Here is an 11670-nt window from a genome sequence, read left to right on the forward strand (position 1 = left end):
GTCCAACCCGTGATCCAAGACGAAATTGAACCACAGACACACACACACACACATACACACACACGCACGCACACACACATGCCTACACACACACACATACACACACACACACACACACACACACACACAACGACACACGCACAAGCACGCACACACGCTCGCTCACACACACATACACACATACACACACACACATACATACACACACACGCGCGCGCGCACGCACGCACACGCACACACTCACACACGCGCGCGCGCACGCACATACAGTTCATATGCACACCATGCATACGGACAAAACACACCCAAAATCTATGCTCTAGAGAGGATGTCACTTTTTACACTATCAGTTTAAGCCTTTCATGCCTGGAGCCCGGCGCGAACTGGTTACTTCAAGCGTGGGAGGTCACGATGCTAACCACTACAAGAGCTAGATGTGTGTGTGCGTGTGTGTGTGTGTGTGTGTGTGTGTGTGTGTGTGTGTGTGTGTGTGTGAGTGCGCGTGTGTCTATGTATGTGTGTGTGTGTGTGTGTGTGCTAGTGTGTGTCGTGTGTGTATGCATGTGTGTATGTGTGTGTGCGTGTGTCTGTATGTGAGTATGTGTGTGTATGTGTTTGTAAGCGTATTTATGTATGTATGTGTGTCTGAGTGTGTGTGCATGTCTGAGTGTGTGTGTGTGTGTGTGTGTGTGTGTGTGTGTGTGTGTGTGTGTGTGTGTGTGTGTGTGTGTGTGTGTGTGTGCGTGTGTGTGTGCGCCTGCGTGCGTGCGTGCTTGTGGATTTTGCGTATGTGTACACCTAAATATCTATGTTCCTTTGCGTATGTACATCTAGGCCTACTGTTTCAATGCTACCTAGGAAATTGGGAAGCCCTGCGTTACCTCTGGGTTGAGACCCGCAAAGGGAAAATTGGTAAAGGCCTCAGCCGATTTCCATAATGCAGGAAACACGGTACTGAACTGAAAGGGAAATTCAATAAACACCATGAGTGAGTAAGGCCTGAGTGTGCTGCCATCGCATCGTCCACGAAGAACAACGGCACAGCAAAGATTTCTCTTAACAAAATGTTTACCAGAGGTCACGAGCGCGACCAAAGCGTCTGGCTGCTTTCCCTTTCGCGGGGTTTTCATTGCGTGGTGTTGTCTGGCTGGCTGGCTGGCTGCAAAGGTGTCCTTACCTTCAGCTGGGAGAACTTCTTCCTTTAACCTCTTCTTGGTACGAGATGATGACTGTACAAAGCGAATTGCAGACGAACCTGAGGCGGTGGTCTGGTCATCTACTCTTAAGAGTTCTTGCCGGACTCTTCTGAGGACTCGACATCCGGTAAGAAAACGACAACTTCTCCCCCGTTGTATGTACAGTACTTACAACAAAGAAGACTATACACACACGATCCAGAAGAAGGTTAAGATTATATATATATATATATATTTATATCACAGGCAAGGTTACAATTCATATAAACTACTACGACTACTGCTACTACTACTACTACTACTACTACTACTACTACTATTACTGCTGCTGCCACTGCTGCTGCTCCTCCCACCTCCCACCTCCACCTCCAACCTCCATCCCTTTCTGCTGCAACCGAAAGTAGCGCGCCTTAGGTGAAGCAGCGATCAATCTTCAGTAGAGAACTACATCCTCGCGTAAGGATAAACAACGATAGAGAGGAGCAAAAGAAGCACTACTGGTATCGAACAATGTCATAAATTGCAAGAATTGTCTCCTACGGTCAAATTTGGTCAACGAGACAATTCTTCCTAGTACTACAGTGGTACTATCTAATAATAATCTTAGAACTATTCTACTGAGTTCAATATACCATGAATTACGTAATGTACTTGCATTATCCATTCTAAGCTACCTGAGCACACAGTGGAAATTAATCAAAACACACACATACACATGTACAAACGCACACACACACACACCTACGCACAAACACACACATACATTGCACACACATTAACACACACATACATTACACATGAACACACGCACCCACACACACGCGCACACACACATACACACACACAGATACACGAACACACATTCATACATTACACACACACAGACCAATGATATAAATGATTTTATGGAAAATTTTGATTTGTGGAGGTATAGAGGGGGGACTGCAAGTCATACCCCCTGAACCTACTAGTTTGGTAAATACGCAAAGAGGAAGAAACATAGAAGATAGGAAAACTGGTAGAAACTTAAGAAAAAGAAGAAGAAGAAAAGTAGGAACGAGCAGGAAAGATCAGTTTTACTAGAGAATAATAGATCAGAAGGTATAGGGGTATTTTTGGAAAAAAATATAAAAAGAAGAGAGAAAAGGAGAGAAAATCAACGAACTAATCGGAGTGAAAGGTACTAACACAGATGAATTGACTCCAGCAAGATTAGAGATATATAATTACCTAAAGGAGAAGGAACCAGACAATGTGTTTTTTTGAGACCAAGACCAATGAAAACATTGATATCTAGGTTGGTGAGAGACCGTATGACATATGGCAGAGAGACAGAAGAGGAAAAGATGTGAGGAGTTGCAGTAGTACTAAGGATGAATGGGAAAGAATCACAAATAAAATATTTGGTTAACAAAAGATGCGCAATAGTAAAACAAAAGAGATTAGGCATGGAAGAAGTAGAGAGAAAAATAACGAAGAAGACAAAGAAAGAATACAATGGAGCCAAGAACGAATGTAAAAGAATTAGGGAAGGAGAAAGTAACTATGAAAAGGGCGTTGGTGATTCATACAAAAATGAACCTAAGGTGTTGTACACATTTGTGAATGGTTAGTTCAAGCATGGATATGGAATATACTGGTTAGATATTGAAAGAGTGATATAGGAAAAAATTAATTATTAAACATATGAATAGATAAACGTTTTTTGTATTCACCATTAGATAAACGTTTTTTGTATTCACCATCAGATAGGACTTTGAAAGAGAGAAATGTAAAGCTGGAGAAAGAGATACAGGCTTTGGGTCCATATGAGGCTCGAATTGTACATTGAAAAAATGCCAAGAACAATTGAATAAAATGCACAAACTGACTGTGTGTTCCCTGGAAGAAGGAAAAGTGCCACAGGATTGGAAATTAGCCAATGTGGTGCCAATCTACAAATCAGTATCCACCGAATTACAGACCTGTGTTTTTGACCTGCACGATAGCCAGAATGTGTGAAAAAAACCTCTATAAGTTAGATGCATGAATTATTTAGGGGAAAAATGAATCTTGATTGAAAACAAAATCTAGATTCTTAAAAGGAAAGTCATGTGTAACCAACTTGTTAACTTTCTATTCAAGAATGGTTGATATATTTCACGAGAGAAGGCTGGTTAGGCTGTGTATACCTGGACTTAAAAGGTTTTCAAAAAAGTGCCGAACAGAAGATTAATTTGGAAATTGGGAAACATGGAAGGACTTAAAGGAAGCACACAGTGATGGATAAAGGGTTTCCTGTGTGAAACACAAAGGCAAAAGCCGACAAGACTGTGAGAATCAACACCGTGTGAGATCGAAACCTTTATCAGTACGACGTTTCGCTTGTTACAGCTTTTTCAAGTACTTGAAAAAGCTGTAACAAGCGAAACGTCGTACCAATAAAGGTTTCGATCTAACACGGTGTTGATTCTCACGGTTTCCTGTGTGATGGACGTATGCAGACAGATGTAAAACATGAAATGTCGGATCGGAGAGAGGTGACTGAAGAAGGCCTGGGTCTGGTATTGGTACCAGTAATGTTCTTAGTGTATATTAATGATATGATGAATGGCATAGGTAACTACGCAACTATAGTTGGTGATGATGCCAAGATTATGAAAAGATGTGGTTTATGAATGGAGCCAGAGGTGGAATATGATATTCAAAACCAAGAAGAGGAAACCTAAATGGAAATGGGCCTAAGTGAAAAGAGGCCATCAAGGAGTTGCAAAATGGGAGACACTAAAATCATATGGACAAAGGATGAAAATTATCTAAGAATTTGGGAAAGGGGTGATTTGTCGGCAGCTAGTCATATAGAGTAACGGGAGAGATATACGAACTATTAATGAGCAAGTCTTATAAATAGAGTAACGGGGGAGATATAGAAACTGTTAATGAGCATAAGAATGGGATTTCATATTATGAGTACATGATAAAAAAATGAAAGTCTGACCCGGCCAAGAATATGAAGCAGTGTTGTGGTAATTTCACATAAGACATAAGATAAAACACAGATCCCAAGCCTGACAGATTAGAGATATGAGACATGATAAGGCTTAAAGCAGTGGAACAAAGAGAAAAATTAACAAAGGATCTGTTAATATGGAATGAAAGAGCAACAAGAAGTCATAAAAGTACATAAATAGATAAATAAATAAATAAATAAAAAAAATTAATAAAAAAGAGAGATTGTCAGCAGAATGTTAGGATGTACGTTTTTTTCAATGTGCACCATGTATCAATATGTGGATCACGCTACAAGAGACAATCCTAGCCAAAAACATAAATAAATGCAAGATAAAGTTTGGTAAATGGAGATAAGGATGAGATCCCATGAACACAAATCTCACACATCATATACTACATTTAGGTAAACAGACACACACACACACACACACACACAAACACACACACAACTACACCTACACCTACACTCACAGTTTCACATTATATATACAGTATACATATACATTATATATATACATATATATTCATTCATCCTAATTTATGCATCTCAATTTTGTTTATTCCGATATGTCATAATATCAATCTAATTCATGACATAGAAAAAATTATCTATTTAGATCTTCATCGACTTCTAAATTCTGATTAACTTTTTAGGTGCAAATATAAAGCTACATAAATGGCATACATACCGCAGTATATATGGCCAAAGGGTATGGTTATAGTGAAGACTGCTAAAAGAAAAAGTCAAAGACAATATGAGCCCCACCCACAATGTCATTCTTGAAAAAAACCATAACTCACTATTATAAGCCTTTACATGGGCTTGTCCACTTTCACGCCATGTATAATAGGTATTTTAGTAAACACGAGCCTCGTTACGGTGACCACCAAGTTTACTCCTTCCAAACACGGGGGGCCGGACTTGAGGTGGGCGAGGGAGGGAGGAAGTGAACGAGAATGGGAAGGAGGGAAGGAGGGAGGGAGGGAGGGAGGGAGGGAAGGGGAGGGAGGGAGGGAGGGAAGGAGGGAGGAAGTGAACGAAAATGGGAAGTAGGGAGGGAGGGAGGGAGGGAGGAAGGGAAGGAGGGAGGGAGGGAGGGAGGAAGGGAAGGAGGGAGGGAGGGAGGGAGGGAGGGAGGAAGGAAGGAAGGGAAGGAGGGAGGGAGGAAGGGAGGAAGGGAAGGAGGGAGGGCCTAAGTAGCAGTTCTTTAGCAGTTCTTAGCTTTTGTACTTGAGGAGGAAGAGGAGGAAGAGGAGGAGGAGGAGGAGGAGGAGGACGAGGAGGAGGCGATGTCCTCACCGTCAGTTCTAATTATCAAGCGTCCATGGCCTGACCTTTGTGACCTAATCATGACCTTGAAGTTGACCCATGACCATGATCTAACGGAGTATGGCAAAGCGTTAGTTATCGATAACTGTTCTCTGCCTAAGCAAAACTGAGGGAAGCTAGACTTCAGTGGCAACAGATTCGTGTACATTTTTAAGATAAAAAGTAAATGTTTCCTCAAGTAAAAAAAAAAAAAATCAGCATATTGCTAAACTTCGTAAATGGTCACACGATGATTCCACTCCCCTCTTTCATGATTCAACGACTAACTACAACGAGAAAGTTGATCAACGTGACTGGTAGCATATCTATTCCATTCACAAAGTTTTGGACTAAGCCTGTGGTGACCCAAACCCCAAATTGGGTCATCCATGGGCCCTATGACCCACCATAATCAAATCATTAATCCATGTGTAATCCACTGCTAAACAAAAGCTTCTTCCAATTTCTTCCATGAACATCATGACTGCGCCATCCTATGCCACGTCACACATATAAACTTCTCTATCTTGTATCTCTACCCTCTGTCTCGTTTTTATCTTCCACGCTTCCTATCTTACGGCGTCCAGTCAGCAATACACTTGCTTCATATCTCATCATCCTCTCTGGCTACCTGACCCCCCCAAATATATTTTTGCTTTATCGCATTCTCAATATATTTTGCTCCAGTCTGTTGCTCTGTGTTATTTCCCAGCATTGATCTCTCCATTGCTGTTTGTACACTCCTAAGGTTTGCCTTCGCTGCCTTCGTCAATCTCCAATTTTCAGCCGTAGATCTTAGCTGGGATTCCACAGTAGATTTACAATTAGCTTCTCACGTTTAGATTGGGGAATTGTTTTATTACTTTGTCCTCTTTAGCCTGCTGTTTGTGTGTTCAGCTAAAATGGGTGTTATGCATTCAAATTATCTGCCTTTGTGTGGTCTGTTAACAAGCTATGTTGGAAATGACTGCAGAATGTAAAACGATGGACATGAACTTAATTAGTTAACTAGTTAATAAAGTCATAATTCTTGAAGCTAAGTTTAGGTTGACGATTTTGTCTTCATAAGCAAAGATGCATCCCATGCCAAATGACCTTATATCTTATAATGCAAGTAGTGTGATGCATCGTACATATGGCAGTCGATGCTGAGCGGGAGAATTTGACTCGTACTGAAGTGCTCGTACCTTTCCTGGGCTCCAATGACCCCCTCCCCTGTTACTCCGGGTCTTCCTAATTATTCTCAGATATGTGTTCTATGGCTATGCAACTGATAAAGCTGTTAGAAGCGAAACATGGTCTAATAAAGGTCCCGTCCTTACTTGGTATTTCTTTTCTTAGATCTGTACTCACTAATTAATTGTACTTTACGCATCAGGGGCCAGACTACGTCGTAGCCTCAGGACAGAGTCAAAAAGATTAAATAAAAGACAGTTGAGACCGGCCAAACAGTACTTCTTTTGGGAAGTTCAAACTTAAGTATACTGAGACACAAGGTTGGGCGAATATTACGTTTTGATTGGGCGGGACATGGGCGTGGAAGCACGTTCTTGAGAACAATATATGTAGCTCTATCAAGACCGATGGCCTTAAGTTAATACCAGAAAAGGAAAGACAAAATCGTTGAAAATATCTGAATTATTATACATGATGGAAAGATTGAAAGAAAAAAAAAGTCATCAGTACATAGGTGAGACAAAAGTCTACCGTTTAGTGATAAGACATAGCAATAATGATAACTTCAGAGCAGAGAAAAAGATAATGATAATGCAGTTAGCTCTTTGAATTCACTGAAAGCATTGGGAGAATAAAGTTTCTGACATTTGATGTAGAAGCATTTGAAAGGTCAAACAGTAGATCTGACATGATTTTGGTCTTATGATTCCTATGATTTTACTGAGAACATCCTCACCACTAACATAAGAATAAGCTGAATGAAATCAGCGATTTTACTGGGTACTAAAACAGCTCCCTAGATGAATGCATTAACCCATAAGAAACAATTCCTGACTACGCTCTGTGCATCTATGTGATCCCAGAAGCCAAAAAGTTGCCTCAAAAGTTCTCTTAGGTGCTCATGGCAAATGTGGGGATCTACGTGCCGTACCAGAGCAGCATGGGAGCGTTCACATGATTCTTCAGCGTAAGAGTGAAGGACTAAGGTGATTGGGGTGTGTGATGTTTCCATGGGACTTCGAAATATTCACGGATTGGTCTTTGATGAACTGGAGAAAGAAAACGGGTGAGGATAATGGGGACTTCTGACTTTTCGCTCAAGTTCGGACGGGCCAGTCCATCGTAACAGCACAAGAAACGCCCAACATATTCATTCAGATCTGATTTACGGTGTGATATCTCATCGTCATACCCTAATGGTAACAAATACAGTAGAACTGAAGTATCTTTTAATGATTTGCAATTATGTCGTATTTCTAGGATTCCGAAACTATTCTAGAAGTCGACAGCCTTTTGAAGAAAATAAACAGCGCCAGTTTCTTTGGTTTGTGGAATCCTGCGTCGTGTCAACATTATTCTTTATTTCTTTAAATGTATATTATTGCCACATAATTCATATGGGATCATTATCTTAGAAAATGTGTCAATGAATATAAATCCTAGAATCTCTGGTTTCGGTTTGATTTCTTGTCCAATTACGCTTTATTGAACTGGCGACGTTATTTTCTGATAACCTTACTACAAAATTTCAAAATTATTTGGCGTGCCAGGCTCAACCCTGTCGGGTGCAGAGTGTGGCATCCGCGCCAAAGGTTGCTATTCAATGGCTGCTGTTACTTACCATTCACAAGTAAATAATCTAGCGACAGGATTGACATGGTAGAGCCATCCACACCAACTACTCGCGTATGGTAACACATCCCAGCCACCGCCTTTCCTCTCTCGAATGATCGAACACCGATAGCGCGTCGGTGACAGAATTTCTTCTGCCGAGAATTTTCAAATGTTAGATGAAAGAGTGTCATTAAAGACAACACACGGGCCCGTGAAGCAAAGGAAACACCAACACCGACAGAATAAGAAGAGAGAGCGAATTGCACCAAAGGGCCAGAACAAAGTGTGGATGTCAGCACGAGGGTAGGGTCTGCTTGGGCGGCGTCACGGGCGGGTGGACACAACAGAGGCAGCAACACAGTGAAGACATCGATACATCGATGCAACACGGATTAAACTGGGTAACATGAGCTGACAACAATATGAGAACAACAAGAAAGTGAAGGCTAAGTACTAAATGATCGACACAGAGGGGGCAAACGCATGAGAAGGTACACAGTAAAAAAAAAAAAGAGAGAGAGAGAGAGAGAGAGAGAGAGAGAGAGAGAGAGAGAGAGAGAGAGAGAGGAAGCGGGAGAGCAACATCATGAAAGGGTATGTACAGTGAATAGGCACAGGTACAAATCCTAACACATTGCAAAGAGCACTGGAATATTGGGAGTAGCCTTATACACGCGAACAACAACTCTTTGTGTGGGTAGTTTCCGGTAAATGATAAAAGAAGGTTGAAGTTCTTAATATATGGATGGACATATAGAACGAAACCATCTACTTTACACACACAACGTTGCATTAGCCTCCTTAGCACGGCACGTCCTTTTACGGGACTTTGTCCAGACCTAATGTCAGGTTTTATTTTTACACAGTTACCCACTCCCTTCCCGAGCCTCCTTCTCAGGCGATTCAAAACCGTCTGGAAAGGACAAAAACACGTGCTGAAGAGACCAACGCACCATCCGACACCCCAAAGACGAGCATGATTGGGAGAAAATAGGAATTGTACACCAAAACACCAGATCTGCGGCGGCTGACCAACTTGCCGCAAACATCGCGCGCTGACGTGCGGCGTCGAGGCTTCGACGATCCTCCCTCTTCCCAGCGGGGCCGCTGGAGCCAGCGCCCCCCAGCGGCTCTCCACAGTGGTTAAGGGCCATTTACACGATCCAACTGTTTGTCAAACCCGGTTTGTCAAACAAATGTTTGAAGTGACGTTTGACCGTGTGAATGCTGTATTTGGTTGTCAAACTTGTTTGATACACGTGTTTGACAACCAAATACCCAATTCACACGGTCAAACATCACTTCAAACGTTTGTTTGACGAACCGGGTTTGACAACCAAATACCCTATTCACACGGTCAAACATCACTTCAAACGCTTGTTTGACGAACCGGGTTTGACAACCAAATACCCTATTCACACGGTCAAACATCACTTCAAACGCTTGTTTGACGAACCGGGTTTGACAAACAGTTTGACCGTGTAAATGGCCTTTTAGCGTCTACCGTCGAAGCCTCGACCCGCGCGTTATTCGAGTCAAGAAAATGCTAAGAGTTGCTTGGTGATACGCCATGACGTACTTACCGTCGAGCCCTTGTTGCTGTGGCATAGGAAACAGGAAGTGCTGCCGTACAAGTGACTATAGGTATGGCCTACGCCCTCCGTGTCTCCGTCCTGGCGTGACATGAAGGTAAATAGGGTGAGCGCAAGTCAGTCGAGATCGAAAACACCTTGGTCATATCATGTGGAAATCGAGGGTGGGGGGGGGTTGAGAGGAAGGGTTGAGAGGAAGGGTTGAGAGGAAGGGTTGAGAGGAAGGGTTGAGAGGAAGGGCAGAGGGAAGGGTAAAGGGAAGGAGGGGGAAGAGGTGAAGGTGGGAAAAGAGGAGGAAGATGGGAGAGAAGGGAAGGAAGAAGAAGAGGGGGGAAGGTGAGGAGGAGGAAGGGAGGAGGGGGAAAGGGAGGAAAGGGAAGAAGGGCGAAAAGGAAGGAGAGGGGATGTGGAAGGTAAGGGGAAGAGGAGGGGAAAGTGAAGAGCAATGGGTGGGGGAAGAGGAGATGAGAGAAGGGGAAATGGGGGAGGAGAATGGAAGAGGGGAAGGGGGAGAGGGATGGGGAGAGGGAGGGGGAGGGGAGGAGTGGGAGAGGGGGAAGGAGAAGGAGAAGGTGAGGGGGAAGTAAATGGGCAATGATGGGAAAGGGAAGGGAAAAGGAGTAGAAGGAGAGAAGTAGGTGAGTGACGGGGGAGGGGGAGAGGGAGGGAAAGGGATTCGGAAAGAGGAAGAAAGGAAGGGAGGAAGGGAAAGAGAAGAGAAGGGGAGTGGGAGGAAGGAGGGGAAGGGGAGTGTAAGGAGAGGGGAAGGTGAAAGAAGGGGAGTGGAAGAGGACGGGGAGTGGAAGAGAAGAGAAAGGGAAGGAGGGGAAGAGGAGTGTAAGGCGAGGGGAGAGGGAGTGGAACGAAAGAGGAAGGTGAAGGAAGGACAGTGAAAGAGTAGGGGAGGGGAAGAGTAGGGGAGGGGAAGAGTAGGGGAGGGGAAGAGAAGGGGAGGAAGAGAAGGAGGAGAAGCAGAAAGGAAAGGTGGGAGGAGGAGGGAGAAGGAGTTGGAGAAGAGAGGAGGGGAAGGTGATGAGAAGGGGAAAAGAAGAGGAAGGGGAAAGGAAGGGAAGGTGGAAGTGGGAAGGGAGGAGGAGGGGAGGTGGGAGGGGAAAAGGAAAGAGGATAGGGATGGGAAAGGGGGAGGGGGTGGAAGGAGAGGGGACGAGAAGGGGAAATGAAGGAGGGTTGGGAGGTTGGAAAGGGATGGAGTAAGAAGGCAAAGAGGGACTGACTAAGGGAGGGAGGGAGAGAGGGAGGAGGGGAAGGAGGAAGAGAGGTAGAGGGTAATAAAGGGGGTCGGGGTGGTGGTGGTGAGGAGAGGGTGTAATGCCGGTGTTGGTAGTGCAGGTGAAGGTGGTGACGTGGGGGGACCGGAAGGTGGCTGTGATGCAGGGGCGGGGGTGGGGGGGGAGAAACTACTACTGGTGCAAGAGACTGGGGCTGGTAAAATGTGGTGATAAGTGGTGCTGACGACCGAAAAGGGGGGTTGATAGTGGTGGTGGTGTTGGTGCTTGTGGCAGTGGTGGCAGCGGTGGGAGTTGTTGTTAGGTACTGTAGTTTCCGGTGGTTCCATCTCTTGGGAAATCGCTTCCGCATGTCCACTGATATTGCATGTGATGGTCGAGGGTGTTCACATTTTGGTTGATTTTTTTTTTTTTTTTTTTTTTGGGGGGGGGGGCGAAATTGTGCAGAGATGATGGAGGTATCAGTGTTTTGTCGCCCACGACTTGGTGCAGGATCACTGCTGTTTGAGATGGAAGATGACAGAGTGGATAGTTGTTGAGGGGTA

At 44.0% G+C, this 11670-nt stretch overlaps 1 protein-coding gene across 1 annotated transcript in view; it reads right to left on the reverse strand.

Annotated features, from left to right (window-relative positions):
* Positions 1 to 9971, reverse strand: part of SLO2 (slowpoke 2) — a 34785-nt gene extending 24814 nt beyond the window's left edge. Inside the window, exon 1 of the mRNA XM_076178426.1 lies at positions 9870 to 9971. Coding sequence (XP_076034541.1) covers positions 9870 to 9971 — 102 coding nt within the window. The remainder of the gene's footprint in view (positions 1 to 9869) is intronic.
* Positions 9972 to 11670: the final 1699 nt, after the last annotated feature.

Source organism: Oratosquilla oratoria, chromosome 41 (assembly GCF_046742065.1).
Source record: "Oratosquilla oratoria isolate Oo_2021 chromosome 41, ASM4674206v1, whole genome shotgun sequence".
In the NCBI taxonomy this organism is placed as follows: domain Eukaryota; kingdom Metazoa; phylum Arthropoda; class Malacostraca; order Stomatopoda; family Squillidae; genus Oratosquilla; species Oratosquilla oratoria.